At 44.1% G+C, this 21,748-nt stretch overlaps 1 protein-coding gene across 1 annotated transcript in view; it reads left to right on the forward strand.

The window, feature by feature from the left end:
* Positions 1 to 21,748, forward strand: part of SORBS1 (sorbin and SH3 domain containing 1) — a 253,216-nt gene that overhangs the window by 150,175 nt on the left and 81,293 nt on the right. Inside the window, exons 7-10 of the mRNA XM_037734708.1 lie at positions 373 to 517; positions 5,602 to 5,631; positions 12,383 to 12,555; positions 14,260 to 14,323. Of these exons, the coding sequence (XP_037590636.1) occupies positions 373 to 517; positions 5,602 to 5,631; positions 12,383 to 12,555; positions 14,260 to 14,323 (412 nt within the window). The remainder of the gene's footprint in view (positions 1 to 372; positions 518 to 5,601; positions 5,632 to 12,382; positions 12,556 to 14,259; positions 14,324 to 21,748) is intronic.

Here is a 21,748-nt window from a genome sequence, read left to right on the forward strand (position 1 = left end):
TAAACCAGCTCTTGTTCTTGGATCGCATTTGGAATTGCATGAGTTTTGCATGTTATTCTACTTTGATTTGAATTTGGTTTTTCAGTAACTGGATTGACCCACAACTGTTAGCAGGTGGACATAATGAATGATGTTGCTGAGACTTGCAGTAACATTCACCTTCCCTCTCTCCTCTGCCCTGTACTAATACCAGCAAAGAGAATAACCATTCCAGCTTAAACTTCTAACTGGAATTAATGATATGACGTGTCTCATGGATTGCATTTCTTTTTATAATTAAGATGATCGTAAAGCTTTACATTTCTTCTTTTTAAAAAACATTAAAGCTAGCTTTTTATATTTACAGTTAGTTACATTGTTTGTTTGTTTCAGGATTCCAGTCCTCTACTAAATGAAGTTTCTTCTTCCCTTGTTGGAACTGATTCCCAAGCCTTTCCACCAGTTAGCAAGCCTTCTTCCGCCTATCCCTCCACAACGATTGTCAACCCTACTATTGTGCTCTTGCAACACAATCGAGGTAAGAGAGGCTCGTGCCCCACTCCCAGCCCACTGGAACCAGCGTAGCTATTCCATGATACCTGGGTAAAAAATTCTGTTATTTCACATAAATATTCACAAATCCCATTGTTTCCCAAGGCCATTCGCCCCAGTTCACTCACTCTTGTGGGCCATAAAATAAACCCCGGCAGACAGAGGCCCCTGATTTGAGGTGATGTCAACTGTCTGAATAAGTAAGCTGGGTTAGTTCCACTCCTTGGGTGTTCATGGTTGTCTTCTGCAAATCGTATCATCAGGAAAAAAAAAAAAGAAGAAGAAAGGAAAAAGTTTGTGTCTCTTGATTGTAATTAGAGGTTTAGCTTCAAAAATCTAGGTACAATAATACCTCTTTTAAATAGTATCTGAAATGATTTCGTTTTTTGACATTATGAAATTTCTAGAGAGCAGAATTTGGAGTACCAAATTTTAAAAAAGAAAACATATCGTGTAGACCATTTTTTAGAATATAAAACATATTTTTGTAACCTTGAAAACAGAGACTATTGAATTTTTCTTGACGACTCATTGGTCTTCATTCTTGCCAGCCGTTTATACTATGTGGTTCTAGGCAGCTCTGCTTAGAGTTTTTGTGTTTGTTTTCTATAATGTCTCTGACTGCTTCTGGTTGGTTTTCCTGCTTCTCTGAAAAGCGGAGGCTGGGCATGGTAGTTCACACCTGTAATCCCAGCACTTTGGGAGGCCAAGGTGGGCATATCACCTGAGGTTGGGAGTTTGAGACCAGCCTGACCAACATGGAGAAACCCTGTCTCTGCTAAAAATTAGCTGGGCATGGTGGTTCATGCCTGTAATCTCAGCTACTCGGGAGGCTGAGGCAGGAAAATTGCTTGATGGGAGATGGAGGTTGTGGTGAACGGAGATCACGCCATTGCACTCCAGCTTGGGCAACAAGAGCGAAACTCTGTCTCAAAAAAAAACCAAAAAACAAAAACAACAAGAAAAAAGCCTTGAGGTGGGGTGAAGCAGAAGTGCTTTGGGGTAGTCATTGCATATGTTGACCTTCTGCTTTAAAATTCCAGATGGTGATTCAAAATCCCAAGTTTTCCTTTTCGGAATTCCATAGAGAAATACACTTTCTCTTCACAAAAGTCCTTCGTAGCGTGAAATGTAAGGTTTTCAAGCTGTTTCCACTTGTAGAAAGGGCTCATTCGTCTGAATTTTCAGTAACAGTGGAGGTTTAATTATTTTGTTCAGAGCTCACATCATCCTTTTCTTGACGAGTCTGTGCTCTCCTGCTTCATAGTTTTCCTCCCCTCCCCTTCCCTCCCCCTTCTCTCTGCATTAATTTAAATGAGAATGGGACTGGAGTCTATTTTTAATTGTTTTCCATACTAAATAGAGTTTTTCTGTTTTCTCCTTCTAACTTGAAAAGCAGATGAATAAAACATTTTCTTTCACTTCAGAGTTTTCCACTAAAATCTTAAGGTTGTTTTAGTAGTTTCATTATTTTTTTCACTATGTGTAGCTCCTGTATTAATTTTCACCCATGAACCTGTGTTCTTCAAAAGAAAAGAAGGGCCCCAGCTCCCACAATGAACCATGCAGGAGCCCATTCTCCTTCTGCGGTGCCATGCGCCTTACTGGCAGTGACTTTCCTTGCCCAGAAAGTGTCTGTAATACAGGACAAAGTAAAATTTTGTTTCTCTGAATTTCCTTATGACTCATATATATTTTTTTAAATTCAGTCAAACAGAAGCAAGTTAGTTCCCAGAAGGACAGATAGCTTCTTTAAAAATGAGATTTATTCCCAAGGCAACTTGGTTTTTGGGAAATGCCAAGTGTAATGTCAGCTGCTTCTGCCAAGTCCCTCTGATGACACCTTGTGAGACATCTTTGGGCACGGAAATGCCTGTAGTTCCTTTTTGTTTTTTCTTGAATAGATTGATTCCTCTTATTTACCCAAATGCCTTTCTCTTTTGTCCAAGTCCTGCCCTTGGATTTAAAAATCAGAATTGTGCAGCCTGAGACACACATCCTTCAGAAAAGGATACAAGTAATGGTGTTAATTTTTTGGAATTAAATCGTAGCTTTCCATAAAGAGCAAAACCATATGTTCACTAAGCAGGTAGCACAGGAAGAGTTGAGAAGAATAGAAGAGCTTCGCTGGCCCAGCCCTGTGTTACTAATCATAAATGGGGTTTAGGTCAAGTGTTTTTGGCATTGCTTTGGAATTTGCCTAACCAGGCAGCTCTGCTTTGCTTCATAAAGAGTACCCTTAAAAATAATTTCTTAACTATTGCAAAGTCTCCTGAGGGAATAACTTTACTGCACTTCTGGAATTCTAGTTTAGTCATACTAAAAAAGTGCCTCCCCCCTGCCCTTTTTTTTTTTTTTTTTAAGACTGTCCCAGGGCATAGTGTGGCAATAATCCTGTCTCTCCAAGCCAGCTTCCCCCTACTAGAAAGGCACTGAGGGGTACTCAGCCTCTGGGCTGGCACTGATGGTTGTGAACAACACAGCCCTTTCGCCTTCTTTCCTGAGTTTTCACACCACATGGGTTTGAAGGTGAGTCACTTACCATCAGTCTGGGAGGGAGGCCTTGAATCGGAAAACTCTCAGGATTAAAAGAGGTGTGTGGGTCCCCTTGCTCAGGGCTTCTCAGTCTATGTGCATAGGATCCTGAGAGTCTGGTTAACCTGCAGGTTCAGCCTCACAAGGTTTGGGGTGGAGGAGATGAGATTCTACATTTTCTTTCTTTTTTTTTTTTTCTTTTTTTTGAGACCGAGTCTTGCTCTGTCGCTAGGCTGGAGTGCAGCGGTGCCATCTCAGCTCACTGCAACTTCCACCTCCCGGGTTCAAGCAATTCTTCTGCCTCAGTCTCTTGAGTAGCTGGGACTACAGGCATCTGCTAACATGCCTGGCTAATTTTTATATTTTTAGTAGAGATGGGGTTTCACCATGTTGGCCAGGATTGCCTCGATCTCTTGACCTCGTGATCTGCCTGCCTCGGCCTCCCAAAGAGTTGGGATTACAGGCGTGAGCCACCACACCTGGCCCGAGATTCTACATTTTCAGTGAGCTTAAACCACATTGAGAGCTAGTGGTCAGAGGTTCCCAGACTTACCTTACAGACACATAAAACAGTCTGGTTTCATTCTAATGCTTTAAAATAACAGCACTAAAAGTGGCTACTGTTATCTGCGTTGCATGTCATCCTAGGAAAGAAAGGCCATTTCACACCTCAGAACTGGAGACAACGGAGTCTCTTTTTTTTTTTTTTTTTTTTTTTGGAGGCAGGTCTTACTCTGTTGTCAAGGCTAGAGTGCAATGGTGCAATCATGGCTCACTGCATCCTCGACTTCCCAGGCTCAGGTGATTCTCTTACTCAGCCTCTAGAGTATCTGGGACCACAGATATATCCTACCACACCTGGCTAATTTTTAAATATTTTTTGAAGAGACGAGGTTTCACCATGTTGCCCAGGCTGGTCCTGAACCTCTGGGCTCAAGGGATCTGCCTGCCTTGGCCTCCCAAAGTGCTGGGATTACAGGCATGAGCCACCGTGCCTGGCCAGTGTAGTCTTATTTATTTATTTTGAGATAGGGTCTTTCTCCATTGCCTAGGCTGGAGATCAGTGGCACGATCTTGGCTTACTGCAATCACTGCCTCCCAGATTCAAGTAATTCTTGTGCCTCAGCCTCTGGAGTATCTGGGATTACAGGCATGTGCCGCCATGCCTGGCTGATTTTTGTTATTTTTAGTAGAAATGGGGTTTTGCCATGTTGACAACGTGGTCTTTTAAATGGAATACATTCACTTCTGCTGGCTGAAGCTCAGCAGCCTTCAGAATAGTGTGTCGGAACCATAGGTCTCCTTAGTACACAGGACACTTTGACATAACGGACAAGGAAACGGAGGCTGAGAGGTTTAGTGATTGGCCATTGTCATCTGGAAGTTACTGGCAGAGCTGAGGCCTAGCTGCACTGGGCTTCTGCATGTTCAGCCAGCATGAACCTCATCCACGTGGCAGAAGTGGCCAGGCACCGCCTCCCAGGCCGTGAGCTCCTGGGCTGCTCTCTGTTTACTTCGGGTTCATACTGATTGTAGCAGGAAACTGAGGATGCAGCCAAGGGGAATGATGACAGTACCCACGGGTTGGCAAATTTTCTATTTTTATCTATGTGGCTGCTTTATATTTAGCAGCTGTGGGAGGTAAAGGTCATTTTTGTGCTCTCATCTCATAGCACGCACACATAGGACTCTGCAAAGGATGTAGTGGCTTCCCTTCCATGCGAGTGCCCAGGATGGTGAGAAACCAATAGCCCTTCAATGCACAGGACCAGCAAGTTCTTGATTACTAGAATTGGAATGAACTCTGGACTAGGAGTCAGGAATCCAGGTTCTAGATCAGGCTGATTTTCAGTTATCTTGGGTGATTTGTGCCCCTTATCTGAAGTCTCTCAGCCATTGCTGATTTTTTAAAGATTTCTCTTGTACTCTGGACAAGCCAGATTACTACAGTGGCTAAGGCTAGGCCTTAGTTTTCTCCTCTGTACAATGGGAAAGAATAATTGTAGCCAACTAACTGCTAGAGTTGTTGCAAAGTTTACAAGTGTTATTTGTAAAAGCGCTAAAACAACTTCTGGCATTTAGCGAGCTCTCAAGAGATGGTCACTGACATGGTTATGATTATAATTACATTTCCCTCAAAAGGTACCAAGACTGGGATCATATAAGGTCTTACTCACTTGAAGCTGGAGGGCTGGGTGGATTCCCTTCTGTGATCGAATCATCTTGAGATAAGATATAAACAGCTAGAAAATTGTGGCAGTCCCCTGAATCCTGGTGCAGATTTGGGAGTGGGGCGGGCTGGGAGACACCACTCTGGCATAGTGGGAGCCGCGCTAATGATGCAGTGGCTGATGCACTTTAATGATGCAGCTAGCCTGCAGTCAGATGACTTCATGCACATTGTAGCATCTAAGTCCAGAGGACAGTGAGAGGATGCAGTGTTGAGATCCTAACTAGTTATGACAGGGCTTCTTGGTCTTGCTATGTACTGTATAAATCTCACTTAAACCATGTTTTTTTTTTTTTAAATCACAGAACAGCAAAAACGACTCAGTAGCCTTTCAGGTAGGTGAGAAATATTTATTTACATGTTAACCCCTGTTCCTGTTGAAACCGTCTTCCGGTCACTACCTGATGTTCAATCAGCAAAATCTTCTGAGATCCTCTGATGTGTTTTGGGAGAGTCTTTGTTGTTGGACTACCAAGATGATGAAAATAAGCATAATCTTGCCTCCCTGGAGCTTGTAGGCTGGTGGACAGACCAGACCAGTGAACCATACTAGTAAACATGTCCCACGGAACTGTAATAAGAGCCTTATGGGTAAGAGCAGCATGTTCTAGGTAAAAAGAACCAGGAGTCCTACTTTAGATGAGTGTTCATGGCAGGCCTCTCTGAAGAGGTCATCTTTCTGCTGCTTCTGTCTCCCGTCTGGGATGTGAGGAGTCAGGGGTTGAGAGATGTGGGTAAGTTCTCTCCTTGTTGGGTGGCAAGCCCAAATGCCAGTAGATGACCCTGGGGTGGTGGGTCCAGGTGAGAACCTTCAGACCAGCAGTGCCCAGAAGTCAGTGTAATAAATCTGCTTCTTGAACTTGAGTTGGCATCAGAAATTCCTGGAGAGTTTGTCAAAACTCAGGTTCCTGGGCCATGCCCCTAGAGATTTGGATTTAATGGTTATGGGTAAGAATTTGCATGTCTTTTTTTTTTTTTGAAACAGAGTCTTGCTCTGTCACCCAGGCTGCAGTACGGTGGCATAATCATAGCTTACTACACCCTTGAGCTCCTGGGCTCATGTGATCCTCCAACTCAGCCTCCCCAGCAGCTGGGACTACAGGTGTGCGCCACCATGCCCAGCTAGTTTTTTTAGTTTTTTTTTTTTGTTTGTTTTTGTTTTTTGTAGAGATGGAGTCTCACTATGTTGCCAAGGCTGGTCTCAAATCGTGACCTCAAGCAGTCCTCCCCTGTCGGCCTCTTAAAGTTCCAGGATTATAGGCACCAGCTACTGTGCCTGGCCAAGAGAATGTGCATTTCTGCCCAGCTCCCTGGTGATGTTGATGCTGCCCTGTGCTGACCACACTTGAGTGTGGCGGGTGGCAAGAGCCAACAATGGTGGGAGTGACCGCAAATGTAATGAGACATATACAAATAGAATTAGCTCACCCACTGATAAAGTGTGTAGGATTGGGACCATGTCAGAGTGGGGAGAGAACCCAGGAAGGGAAATGTGTAGCTATTTCCTTGTGGCTTCCTGTAGCCATTCTGCTTTGAATCCTGGGTCTAGTGCTGCCTCAGGCAGGTTATATAATGTCTCTGGGCTTCAGTTTTCTTACTGTCAAATGAGGAAAGCAGTGGTGACTCCCAGGTTGTATGACAACCAAATGAGATTCTGCTCATTAACAGCTCAGCACTGAACTGCTGCTTAATAGATGTGTGGCTTAATAGATATGCATTCCATTTACCAGGCAGTGTTCTGTGGGTTCACTTATCGTTGTATTCAGGGCCTCCTTTGTATCCTGCACTGAGCTGGGATCTGAGGTTACATCAGAGAACTGTGCTGCCCTTGAGCAGTGAATAGTGTGGGGCTAACTGTGTGGTGCAAAAGTGTGTAACTTTTCTTTGGTCATGGACTCCTTAGAGAAACTACTGAAGGCAATAGATTGATTCTTAAAACAAAACAAAAAAAGCCATACACATGTAAACATGTGCACATGATTTCTGTGGAATTGCACACACTCATGAACTTCAGGGTTAAGAATCCCTGATTGGTGGAAAACAGAAGCCACTGTTTTCTGAATAGCTGCTACATGATTTCTGTGCAACTTCTTGCCACTGCTGTTCTGTGATTGGTGGTGAGCCTGGGTGGGGAGGACATAGGGTTCTCACACCCTCTCAGCCTTATCAGGACTTGGCTGTGAGGCCAAGACAGGCTGTGGTTGAGCTCAAGGTGCTCTTCGCTGCCCCTCCTCCAGCTGCCACTCTCCAGCCCACTTCATTCCCTGGCCCCAGCCCAGGTTGCTAAGAGTGGTGGCTCTGAAAAAAAAAAGATGGCTTCTGTGGGCTTCTTCCTGTTGGTGGGAATTTGAAAGAGGGGTAGACGAGATGAAAAAGGCCTCCAGCCACACATTAGGAAATATAGAACTTGGTCCTAGCTCCTTCTTCTTGGAGCTGTTTGTTTCTGTGGGAGTGACTTCTCTCTAAGCCAGTTTCTTCATATGGGAGACAAGGGTGGTAATCCTTGCCCCAGCCTGGAGGAGGTGTTATTGTGACAGGAAGGGGGAGGATGTTTTGTGCATTGAGAAGTAAAAATGTGAGTGTGGGGTGGCTCATGCCTGTAATCCCAGCACTTTGGGAGGCTGAGGTAGGTGGATCACAAAGTCAGGAGATGGAGACCATCCTGGCCAACATGGTGAAACCCCTTCTCTACTAAAAATACACATATTAGTTGGGCATGGTGGTGCACACCTGTAAAAAAAAAAGAAAAAAGAAAAAGTGAGGATGGCTCCACTGTGCTGGCAGCTCAGGCTTATTCCTTGGCTCTGAAATAAGCCTGATGTTATTGCGTTCCCTGAGTTTTGGGACAGATCCACTGATGATGTTTGATAGAGTGGGGCCTAAAGTAGGTGCTCACTAAATATTAGTTTATGCTTTGAAAGAAGTAGTACCGCTTTGTTCAGGAGCTCCCGAAAGAGAGAGGGCTGGCTGGGTTGGCACTCTCCAGTCTCTCAGAGCAAGTAAGCTTATCCATCACCTGTGGGGACGGGACTCCAGGGCTGCCAGACTCCCTCTCTGTAGCGGATTTTTGTTGAGCCTCCATGCGGTTTGATGTTCAGGGAGAGTCATCTGGGAATGAAGCCTACATGATGTTCTCAGGTACCTCTCAGTCCCCTTGGGGAGACAGATGGGATAATAGGATAAGGGCTGGGAGAGCATGGCTGGCATAGGTATAGAGAGGCCATCGTTCTTCTGCAGAGAAGTGTGAGCATTGCTGTAATCCTCAGTCACCAGCCCTCCATGTGAAGAGAAGAGAGGCTATCCCACCTCCTGCAAACAGAGGCCCCATCTGAGGTTGTCAGTATTGTCATTTATTTAGTGGCTCAGAACCTTTCTTTTTAAAGCACAGTATAAAACTAGGAGGCTAGATTTACAGTGGCTCACACCTATAATCCCAACATTTTGGGAGGCCAAGGCAGGCATTGCTTGAGCTCAGGAGTTTAAGACCAGCCTGGCAACATGGTGAAACCTTGTCTTTATTAAAAAAATACAAAAATTAACTGAGGCCAGGTGCAGTGACTCACACCTGTAATCCCATCATTTGGGAGGCAGAGGTGGGCAGATTCATTGAGCTCAGGAGTTTGAGACCAGCCTGGGCAATATGGCAACACCCCATCTCCACAAAAAATACAAAAAAAAAAAAAAAAACTAGCCAGGTGTGGTGACACATACCTGTAGACCCAGCTTCTTGGGAGGCAAAAGTGGGAGGATCACCTGAGCTCAGGGAGGTTGAGGCTTCAGTGAGCCATGATCATGCCACTGTACTCCAGCCTGGGTGAGAGAACGAGACCCTGTGTAATTAGGAAAAAAAAAAAAAAGACTAGAAGGAAATGCTCCCAGGGTGTTATGTGAAGGATCAGTTTTTTCCTACCGAGAAAACAGCAAGCCTTCATTGTAATACAGGTGTCAACGCCTGGCCCTGTCACCTGCGTGGTACAGTTAAGTTAATTGTCACTTTAGGTTTTTGTTGTATAAAGGGACGCTTTTGCTTCAAGAGATCTCTGTATATTGAAATCCACTCAGTGATGAGTCATATGACCACAAGCTTCTCAAGCAAAACAATTCAGGGCTAGTTTTTGTAGATCAAAAGAACTCTGACAGCTTTAGGACAAATCCATGGACTGTCAGCCTGATTTCGCAGTGAAGTGACTGTTGTTAGAGCCACCTGCCCTAACCCTGAGAATGGCGTCTGTGATCCTCACCATGATCTTAAAGCCCCAGGTGAGACTGAGCTTGAAGTCAGCCTCATCTCTTCCCTTCTGCTCACACTCAACAGAAGGCCTTTCCAGGTGGGAGGAGAGTGCTCAGCAGAGCCACATTAAGGGTAGAATCGGATAACTCGAAATCCTTCTATTCTTCCAGGCTTCCTGCCAAATCCTTGGCCTCCCATTGGAATTTTCTGGGAGCATGAGAACCCATTCCATGAAGCCAATCTGGTCTTAACATCCTTTGACATTGATGGTGATGCTGCCAGGGATCAGGCTTTCGGAAGCACTTACTAAGCTTAGAAATCCTTTGGGTGTGGGCAGTCACCCCACGGAGGAGACTGAAAGTCATAGAACCTGAGCATGCTGACGTCAGTGTTTCTCCCACTTCTCCAGCATCTCCTCCACTCACAGGCATCTCTGACTTTGTTACAACTTTGCCTGTGTCCTCACATTCTTCCTTTGCTCCCAAGTTTGTCCCCCAGCCAACAGTCTGTACCTTATCCTTTCTCAAAGACGAGAACCTGTCCTCAGTCAATCAATGAGCAGGTTTTAACTGAGCACTTACTAATTGCCACAGCACATTTTGATGCCCTTCATCCTTACCTCATGGGCCTCACTCTCACTGATAGGATTTTAGGCTCCCTTGGCTTAAACTTTTTTTTTTTTTTGAGACTGAATCTCGGTTTATTGCCAAGGGTGGAGTATAGTGGCATGATCATGGCTTACTGTAGCTTCAGCCTCCCAGGCTCAGGAGATCCTTCCAACTCAGCCTCTTAAGAGCTGGAACAACAGGCATGTGCCTGGCTAATTTTTTAATTTTTTGTAGTCATGGGATCTCGCCATGTTGCCCAGGCTGGTCTTGAACTTCTAGGTTCAAGCGATCCTCCTGCCTCAGCTTCCTGATGTGTTGAGAAGCATGAGCCACCGCACCTGGCCATCTTAAACCTTTTTGCCCCTAATCTTTTGACCCTCTTTAATTACCATCTAACACATTCCTTCCTCTGTGCTGAATTCCCCAGTCACTCCCCCAGCTTCCTGCTCACACCTTCAACCCTTTCCCTGCAATCTGGCACCCACCCCCGTTGCCCTCCTGAAGTTGCTCCCTTGGAGTGTTCCCGTGACTTCTCTCTTGCCTAATCTAATGCCGCCTCCTCTGCTTCAATTTCTGTGGGTTTTTTTTTTTTTTCTTTTTTGACACTTAACCACCCACTTCTTGGAGTTCTGTCTTCCCTGGTTCGGTGGCACCTTGTGTACTTTCCTGGTTCATCTCCTGTCCCTCGGACGATTTTGCATCCCTTTGGGGATTCTTTTGCCTTGCAGCTGTAACTGTGGTGTTCCTCCATGCATAACTTTAGCGCTTCTGTCCACCACTGAGCTCTGCCATCTCCCTGGCATCAGCCATCACTTCATAAATATTTGAAGAGTATAGTGCAATGCCTGGCCCCTCCATATTTCCTCTAGGGGTCTCTGGGGCATTCTCATTGAGTATCTTGCTGTCTTCACAAGGTTACCATGATTCAAATGGAAGCAGCCATTTTCCCCTCCCTTTCCCAGCCCAGTTCTAACTTCTGCATTTGGATTAGGCCAGGCTCCCAAACTTGAAACCTTGGTACTGTCTTTGGAGGAGGCAAGAGAGGATGTAGTTCAGAGAGGACTGCTAGAGTCAGGTGGACATTAGGCCACATCACAGCTTGGCCACGAGCTGGTTGTGTGGCCCCATGCAGGATACTTTAACTTTTCTGTGTATTGATCCTTTAACTATTGAAAAAAAAAAAAGAGGTGATAATAGTTTCTTCCTCACAGATCATTGGGAGGATAAAATGAGATAATGTATATGAAGAGTTTAGTGCAATGCCTGGCACATAATTAGCTCAGTAGTTCACAGACCCCCAAGTATTTAAGCTGTTCCCTCTGTTTGGGGCATACTTCCTGTGAGTTTGGGTGGCTTCTCCTCTGAGAATCGGCCCCCATCACCCTGCATTCTCATTGCTGGCTCACTTGCTTTTTCTGCCCGCTGGACTGTAAGCTCCCTGAAGGCTAGGATTCTGTAATACTCACCTTCATGTCCACAAGGCAGAGCACAATGTCTGCCCAGTAAATAAATGTCATAGCTTGGAAACCAGATTCTATTAAGTAATTTTATAATCTGCAGATCATATCTGGTATCTTTATTAGTGCTCTGTAACTTCCAATCTTGAACAAAAATAATCTGTAATGTATACTTAGCAATGAACAGCTTCCTGAACACTTTGGCATAAGTTATCCTGTTAAGTCCTCTCACCACATTGCTGTGAGCTTGCCAATAGAAGTGTTATCTCTGTTTTTGGATGAGGAAACTGAGGCACAGAAAAGTTAAGTGACTTCCTCAAGAGGAATCAAAAGCTTTCAAGTAATGTTTAGCCTCCTCCTGTGGTTCTACCTGTTCCTTAATTTCTAGAATAGTCAGAACTACTCAGTTGACCAGAGCACAATGTGCATACCTCTGCAAAGCTCTGATCACACTGTTAGCAAGCCTTTTTTTTTTTAAGGACAAGATGATAAATATTTTAGACTTTGCAAGCCATATGGTTTCTGTCACAGCTACTCAGCTCGGCCATAGTAATGCAAAGGAATCCATAAATAATATGTAAAGGAATTGGCATGGTTGTGTTACAGTAAAACTTTACTTATAAAAACAGGTGGCCAGCCCATGGGCCATAGTTTGCTGACCCCTACTCTAAACAGAACTAATTCCAGTTGAGAATTAGCAAACACGCTCCCCGCCAGCTAGCCTGTTCAGGAGTGTTTTGCTTTGCAGCTACCAAAAGAGCTTCAGCTAACAATTGCTTTTCATTTCCAGATCCTGTCTCAGAAAGAAGAGTGGGAGAGCAGGACTCAGCCCCAACCCAGGAAAAACCCACCTCACCTGCCAGAGCTGCTGAAAAAAGAGCAAAGGATGATAGTAGGCGGGTGGTGAAGAGCGCTCAGGACCTAAGCGATGTTTCCATGGATGAAGTGGGCATCCCACTCCGGGTATGCATATTGACCTAGAAGTCCTTCTTAGGCTTCATCTTGAGCGTGACAAGTGTACACCCTAAGAACATGCAAACCCCATCACACCATCATCTCTGTAAACCCCATGAGTGCCAGAGCCCCCAGGAGCTGTTCTCCAGGCTTGGTGTACCATAGCTTTTCCCAAAGTGGGTGTTGGGTGGTATAAGTCCTGTGAATAAAGGATTTCATGGTCAAGTAAACATGAGGAAAAGCTGGGTAGGATCAAGTCAGATTTCCCTGCTGCAGAACTTTTCAGAGGCTTTGAGTCTGTGAGTGTTCCAGGGACAATGTTCTGGGCAGTCTTACTTCATTATTGTTCTGTGTTGAGAAATTCCTGGCCTTAGGGTTAGAGAATTTTGGGGAGAGTATGAGGCCCAAGGTCCCTGTTTATAGGTTCAGGAAGAAGATCCCCCTGGATGGGAGATCACTTGTCATCCATAGTGAGTAGGGAACTCTAAGGGAACCTTGGAATGTATTTGGCCAGACACGCTTACCGGACAGAGCAGGTCTTGTGGCATCCTTGACCCCGCTCTCCCTGGCAGCACAGGCCTGCCAGTCCTGCAGACTCTAAGGAATTCCGGGGAAGCCCAACTTTTGGAACTGGATTTGGCTGAATTCTGTTCTTTTCCATGTGTGTACCAGACCATTGGCTGTAATATGTTCCACTGTGATTTTCATTTAACAAATGTGTGGTTTTGGAGGAGGCCGATAGAAACCACAGTGGGCTGAGCCTCAAAAGAACTCTTCTCTGGTCCTAAGTAGTAATATAGAAGGGAAGTTATTCCTAAGAGAAATCACAGCTACCATTTGCTGAGTACATTATCTCATTTAAGCATCACTCACTCAAGTCAGTAGTGGATACTAATATCATTTCCATCTTATAGATGAGGAAACGGGGACTCAGAGGGATTTGTTACTCATCCAAGATTGCACAGCTTGTGGGTGACAGAGTGGTCTGTCTGACTGCCAAACCTATACCCCTAACCATCATGTTGGATGGCCCTTCCACTCACTTTCTCGTCAGCTCTGTGACCTTGGGCAGTTCGCTTTGTCATTCTGTATTTCATTTCCTCTTCTGTAAGGTGGGAGTGAAAATATCTTCTCTAGTCACCTATCTGTCACCTTTCTTGCTTTATTTTTATCTTTAAAAAAAAAAAAACAAAACAACCATTCCAACATTGTGGTTAGGGTGAAAACTCTGGCGGTAGATGCTATAATGAGTTATGTTTTAATGTATGCATTCTAAATCTGGCCCTATGTAAGGTGACTTGGATACATTTCTACTGAATAATCTAGAATGGGTGGGGGCACAGCATGACAAGCAAATATTCTTTGTCTCTTATATTTCTAGAAGACTTTCCTTCAGTTTGGCACAGTCTATATATGGAGAGAGATTCTCCCTAAAAATAAAAATTAAAAAATTTAAAAATGGATACATTTCAATTGGATCCTCGTCCACCGTTTTCAAAATCTGTATCCTTTTGGCCAAATATTACTCTGTAGATTGAGGTTTGGGACCCCTGGTTTTCTCTTTGTAAAAAGTTTTGCCTTTTTAAAAAAGATAAATGTGGCTGAGTTTTGAATTCAGATATCACTACTCTCCATTTTGATTTTGAAATCATAGGAGGTCTGAAATGCATCAAGATACTCATTTTATTTCACTTTGCCTTTGTTTTTCCACAGAACACTGAGCGATCAAAAGACTGGTACAAGACTATGTTTAAACAGATCCACAAACTAAACAGAGGTACTGATTTTCATTTGTAGAAGCTGTGCTGTGCTGTGTGCCAATGCACTGACTGTTTTGCGGGCCTGAATTCACTTTTCTAGGATGCCAGAAGACTGGGTCCTACAGTTGGACCTCATTAGATACTGGTTTGCCTGAGCCCAGCCATGTACCTTCAGAGCATAGGAGGGAGGAAGCACTTGTGTGGCTGCCTCAGAGTTGGAATTTGAGGTTTGCTCTCCAGTCCTCCCTCCCAGATGTGGAATGCAGCAGGCTGAGCCCAGCGCTCCACCTGTGTTCCAGCATCTGTCTGCCTGGGATGTGAGCAGCTCCATCTCCCACCTGCTTCCAGCTTTAGGTACATCTCCCTGTGTCAGCCCATGACTGCCTTGTGGGCAGAGTGAGTTGAGAACACACAGAACTGGGAATTAAAAACACTGTTCTCACCTGAATTCAGTCTCCCAAACACTCAGATATCTCTGGGCCAATCATGTACCTTTCTGTGTTTGTTCTGCTTCCTTTCCTTCAGGGGATGCCACAGGGTCTAAAGGAGAACATATCTGGCCTTATGAAGTAGAGTGCATAGTGTACCTCTAAGGCTATATTGATATGAACAATAATCTTCCCCAGCTGAGAGCCAGCCCTTGGCAGGGAGCCCTGAGAGTCAGTCAGGAGCTGACACACCAGAGCCCACTCAAGCTGAAAGAGCAGCGCTTCCAAATCAGACGCCGGCTGGGCTATCAGCAGGTGACCCAGCATCGAGAACCACAGGCCAGTGCTCGGGCAGGACATGACCCCACCGGCTCCCATCGCTGCCTGTGCTGCCAGCCAGCTGATAGGCAGGATGTAACTGCACCGTGGGAAGGTACCACTCCTCCCATGGCCAAAGCATCCTGCCCTTCCCCTTCCCCAAATCCAGTCTGGCTGCCTGGCATGGATGACACATAAAGGCAAAGAGAAAGTGTTCTGGTCAGTGTTCCCACCTAAGTCCAGTCTCTCTGATGAGCTGCAGATACCAACTAACATCACTGTTAATTAACCCCTGCTGGGTTCAAAATAAACCTGAGTGTGCCCCTGTTCAAACTGTTTCTAAATATTGAAGTGCTCTAAATATTGAGGCATTTAGCATTTCCAAGTCAAGAGTAAATCCACTGTGGTTGGGTGGATGAGCTTGGTCACACTGGTGAAATTAAATGCTTGGATTTCGGTGATCAGATGGGGTTAGCTCCACTCATCACTTCCTGAAGCCACTGCCCGTTTCCTCATGCAATCTGTGACTCTGTCACCTTCAGACCCCGCTTTGGAAGTCTAATTGCAGAGACATGGATGCATGTAAATGTGCAAAATATGTAATTTTGCCCCACAGGCAGCTTCGTTTTCTCATGTTACAGTTCTTAACCTAAATTTTAGGTGTTAAACAAAACTACCTGCCTTAAAGGTAGGCAGAGGTATTTGAAAAATTAATGATCTACTTGTTTGCTGAATGTCTACAACATAAGTGTTGATTTAAAAAATCATTTTAGGATAGCATGTTTATTACCTACTATTTATTATCATGCTTAATATTTCTTGCCTATCAAAAGTAAAAACCTGAAGCTTTATGTTAAATGTTTCTTGCCCATTGGAGCCTGTTCATGGCAATTCTTTGTCCAAGAAAAGTAATGATGTTGTCTCTTTCGATGTGTCTCGGTAATTCAGGCAAAAGGACTGGATTTTTAAAAGCAGTTTGAATTTTAAAAGCTTTCATATCACTCATGAAGCTTAGTATGTTCCAGAATCCAAGGAGCCTAAGTTGTATGTGGATTCCTACTCGTTTATTCTCTCCATTTGTATCTTCCTCTATTCTCTCTCCCAAACCTGCTCCTCTGCCTAGACACTCCTGAAGAAAACCCTTATTTCCCTACGTACAAATTCCCTGAACTTCCTGAAATCCAGCAAACTTCTGAAGGTACCATAAACTTAGACAGCATATCTGTTGTCCTAGCTTTGAATTAATTCTTATAGTTCCATTGTAGGCATAAGATTTGGCTTTTAGATTTTGTTTTCATAGTTGTTTTTGGCTGGTGAAAATTTGATTTCACTCATTTGCATGATGTGCTATGTTAAAATAACCAAGTCCTTTCTAATTCATTAATCTATTTTTAAGTGTGATGCCCGTGTGCTTTAATAACACTAAAATAGGTAATCAGTCATTCAGAGTCCATTGGGATTTGTCAGTTCCTCTACTTCCTGGTGGATAGTTTCAAAATCCACTGCTTTTCTCTGCTACAGAGGACAATCCTTACACTCCTACCTACCAGTTTCCTGCATCTACTCCTAGTCCTAAATCTGAAGGTAATTAAAGGGAAATTGTGTGCCTCTCTTTGTACTGGTGCTGCTACTTTCTTTTTCACCTTGGGGTTTTTCCTGGCAGCTATGGGCTGTTTCCCAGTCATTTGCTTCCCTCTAACCTTGTGTTTTGTGGTGGCGTCTCACTCCTTGCTGACTGTATCACCAGAGTCTATCCAGATGGTATTTCAGTCCTGTTCCCCTAGGGTTTACGTGATTAATGGGGTAGCCAGTGTTAGCTTAGTTATAATGCTTTGAACATGTGGGGCTCTGGAAAAAAAGCTGCCTGTACCCAACTACCCAAGGCTTTGTACCTGAGGTGGTCACCTGTTGCTGGTGGTTGAGCAGTGACTCAGGGAAGCTGAGTCATTATAGTGGGTGGGCAGGAGGTAGATCTGCCAACCATCAACAGGAAAATTACCTGGTTCTCACTCCTGCAACTAACTCATTACTGGGGCCCTCAGGGTATCTCTCTTTGGTAGGGAATTCCTAAACAGGTATCCAGGTATAAGACTCAGTCAAATGGGAGATGACATTTCTTGAAAATAAGAGTTTTAGCTAATATAGAAAACATTTTATGAAAGAGTTGGATAGGAATTTGTACCTGCTAGGGAAGACAGCCACATTTGTGTCGAAGAAATATTCTTTCTGGGGCAAAAAGTCTAAGTGTCAAGGAAGTTTCTAAAATGTGAGTTAGGGCCAACATCTTGAGACTTATCCTAATAGGAGGGATTATATGATCTTTGGATGAGTGACCCAGAAGAGGGCGAGTAGATGTGGTATGGGGGAGGAAATTTTGTTAAATACTGTTCTAGGGTGAGATGTTGAGTGCTCCAAACCTCATTCATCCAAGTATTATTGAACACTTGCTGTGCGCCAGGCACTGTCGTTGGAAGTAATGCCGTGAATTGGACATGTACCCTGTCCTCAGTAGTTCCCATCTGGTAGAGAGTTCAGCAAGGCCACTTCAGCATACTGTGTCCAGTGTGGGGGCAGTTGTGAGAGCATGTGTCCAGAACGCCACAGAAAACCTTGCTGGCACATAATGGATCCTCAGTAATACCTGGAAAACACTGACGAGTGAAGGCTTTGGACTGTGGAGCCAGAGTTGTTTCTTGGGGATGAATATCACTGCCACAATCTTGATGCTTTTCTGCTCTAATCAGCTCAGCAGACCATCCTTCTCAGCCTTTCTCATCGTTGGTAAAGTTATTCATTCAGTTATTTACCAAACTCTGATTGATCAGTCATATATGAAATGACACACTGGGATGTGTTGGATATAGGATTAGTTAAAATACCATAGTCCATTTTTGGTCTCTCATATGCCCCAGTAATTGGTTTCTAACCATTTCATGCCTGGGGCCCATTTTGAATGAAAAGAAAGGTCTACCGAACAAAACCAGATTTGCAGAACTAAAAGCTGATAATTTAATCCTGATCAGGATTCCTCACAGCCAACAAGAGTCTATTTGGTGTAAAGAGCCTAGCCTTTCTGTCTCATGGTACTGATTACTATACAAAAGCATTGGTGAAGTAACAACTGACTAAGTTGAGTTAGGGAGAAGTTTTTTCAGAGTAATTTTGACTAGTTGCGTTTTTTTATTTGTGCTTTACTTGGACTTGTGAACCCAGCCCACTCGTAAGATAGAGTTTCCTTCAAGGCAGTAAGCACAGAGCATGCAGAGGGCACAGCATCCCACGGACACAGGGAAAGGAAGGCCCACTTGAAGAAGTCCTGTGGATAGGAACAGTGGCTCCCATTGGACTGGTAGACTGCCTTAGGCCTGCCACAGGCAGCACTCACAGCTCTGTAGTCAGCTTGGCTGTTGATCCGAAGACGGGGTTTCACGGCCACACAGCCAGAGCTGTGCCATCAGCCACCATACCTAGCAACCCCTGCTGACTACCATGCCTGAGTTTTGGCATGCAAGTCCAGCACATGCGGGAAATGGATTTATTTTGCATAGAGGCAAAAACAATAAGGGATGTCATAAACACTTGTCACATATAATTTAGAAGCAAATCTTACTATTTTTTTATTTTCAGAGACAAAAAAGGGAGAAATACTATTAAAGAATAAAAAGGAAAAAATTAGTTTGGAGATAAAAAAAATTCTTAATAGCAAAGATGATTAGACTTTAACACAAGTTTCTAAAAAGTCATCCTCCCTGGAGAGCTTTTAAAAATAGGGTAAATTCCATCTCACGCCCTCACTCCCGCCTAGATGACATATCCAGGCATAGATCACTGATGTATTCAGTTAGATCAAGGCTTCTTATAAATGAAGGAAACATTTGCACTAGATCATGTTGAATAATCACAGGGTTTTGGTTTTGAGGTGTTTTTTTTTTTTTTTTTTTTTTTTTTTTTTTTTTTTTTTTTTTTTTAAGTTTCAAGAGAGTCTCTGGATTTCTCGATCCTTGATTTGTGGTTTTCATGTTGTCTGTGAGCTCCAGCAGGGCCTCATCAGCCCTGTCCGTGGTGCTGCTCCAGTCCTGTGCTCCCAATAAGTGGCTGTGCGCTCACTCTTTGCACATCCTTCTTAACATAGGAAAGATGTAAGCCTTTCAAAGAAAGGCATTCAAGACAGATGGCACCTAGCGGAGGCTCTTCCCATAGATGTGAATGCGCATTAAGAAACAGCGTGGACTGAGAAATCTGAGCCATCATTCATTCCAGAGTCTCTGTCCTGGGAAGAAGGTTGTTTTTACTGCTGGGTTTTTTTGTTTGGTTTTAATTCAGAATTTGAAACTAGAATTATTTGTAATAAACCTATCAAAGCCTAGCCTAAGGACTGCCTTCTCTGTCTAAATTCTAGTTGTTTATACAGTATTAAAAAGACATTTCTAAAGATCTCAAAGCTGATCCTCCTAAATAGTAAGGGACTGTGTGAAAGTTTGTTTATGCTGGCTTAGCAACCTTCTTTTTTCCCCCAGCTACAGTGAAAAAGCAAACTTCTGGCCAGACTTTTAGAATATAAATAGAATTATCACGTCTCAATCAATGAGGTTTAAAACTGTTCTTTTTTTAAAAAAGAAAACTTTGGAAATTCCAAGGAGCAGTCACTTTTAATTTTATAATCTTTGGAGACTGCTGTCTGTGGGATGGAAGAGATGTTAGCAGAAGGGAGAGGGGCAAACTGTGTGGAAATAGCTTCAGAAATGCAGCCCCCCCCCCACCTTCTCCCCTGTTGCTTTAAGGAACAGCAGTGTGGTGGCCAACATTTCAGCCCCTCACAGTGGTAATCCTATTAATAGTAATAGTCTTATAATAACATAACTGTCACCTCAGTGACTATGTGGCTGTCATTAATTGAACCCTTGCCACATACAAGCTTCTGTGCGGAATGTATCACTATTGTTATCTCATTTTCATTCTCCCAGCAGCCCCATGAAATAAGTCTTCATTTTATCAATGAGGAGTATGAGGCTCAGAAAGGTTAAGTAATTAATATATGCAATATTACACAGTAAATAGCAGAACCAGGATTCAAACCTAGGTGTTTGGGGCTCTGTAAACATAGGCCTTTACTCACGCTGCTATACTCCCTGCGGATTCCTTTCCCTCTCCTGACTCTGTGTTCTTGGTTGTCCCCTTCTTGCCCAGAGGCTCTCTGATATCCGATTCTAGGCATTCAGCTTCCCGAGTCAGTCCTGCCTCAGTCTGCTGAGTCGGTGCCTCTCAGATGGTGCCTGGGAATATACAGTTAGTGGCCTGGTGCGGTGGCTCATGCCTGTAATCTCAGCACTTTGCGGGGCCGAGTCAGGAAGATCACCTGATGTCAGGAGTTCAGGACCAGCCTGGCCAACATGGTGAAACCCCATCTTTACTAAAAATATGAAAAAATTAGTTGAGCATGATGGCAGGCACCTGTAATCCCAGCTACTTGGGAAGCTGAGGCAGGAGAATTGCTTGAATCTGGGATGCAGAGGTTGCAGTGAGCTGAGATCGTGCCATTGCACTCCAGCATAGGTGCAGGGTGAGTCTTCGTCTCCAAAAAAAAAAAAGAATATATAGTATAGTTAGGAAAACTCCCCAAGTGATTGACACAGACAGGATTGAAAACCACTGGGATGGGGAAGTACCATTCTTTCCCACCTCCCAAAAAGAGATGAAGAAACTTGCCCAGATGTAATTTTGGGAATTTGGATATAGGATGAGAATGGGGAATGTAGATTCCAAAGAATTAGCCCCCCTACTCTGAACACCCCCAAATGATGTTGGCTCACTTTGCACATTAGATGTCAACAAGAGGGAAAATATTATCAAATAATGGCTCAGAATTTGCAGCAAAACCAAGTAACTGGTATGTTACTTCATGGTCCCTCATCTCTCCTGACTTTTCATAGCTGGTGAGGACCCACTGGACCATGTCAGCAAGAAGGTGAGTCCAGGTGAAGCCCCAGAGACCATCTTTTTTCCCCATGCATTTGGATGCCTCTTTTACCACTTCAGGCTGGTGGTGGCCACTGCCACCTCTTAGTGATGTCACTCAAGACACCACCTCTAGGCATCCCCAGGTTGTGATGTCAAAATGGTCTGTCTCAGTGCTTCTTCCTCATTCCTAGAAGAGATTGCAGTAAGGCAAGGATTTAAAGAGTCCGATCTTCTCAGACACAGCTGTAGTTGAGTTAACAATAATTCTCTACTGGCCTTACAGGATTTCTAAGAATAGCTTTATTTTGCCTGAGTTTAAGCAAATAATTCTATTGTGAAGATGCTTGGCCAGGATCTGTGCCTCCTGCCCCAAACTCCAGCCAGTACTGCCCAGGGGAGGGGCTGAGTCGCTTGCAGTGGTCACCTTTGCTCTCCTAATGAGATCTGCCGGGGAGATCTCCACCTAGTAAGTGCAAAAGCCGTTGACTGGCCTGCTGGATAGTTAAGAAGCGGTAGCAGTTGTTCCCTCTCCACCTTCACCATCCAGTAATTGAATAGCAGATGAGGACGGTGAGTCTTCTCCTAACCCTACGCTTCTCCTAAACTTTCTCCTTTAACTTCTTTCTTGCTCCACCTCATTCTCTTCTTCAGAATTCTATTTTTTCTTTGACTATGTCTTCTATAAGTACTGTACAGCCTATTGTGGGTTTTTTTTTTTTTTTTGCGTCCTTAGAACTT

This window comes from Cebus imitator, unplaced genomic scaffold (assembly GCF_001604975.1).
Source record: "Cebus imitator isolate Cc_AM_T3 unplaced genomic scaffold, Cebus_imitator-1.0 Scaffold656, whole genome shotgun sequence".
NCBI classification, from domain to species: domain Eukaryota; kingdom Metazoa; phylum Chordata; class Mammalia; order Primates; family Cebidae; genus Cebus; species Cebus imitator.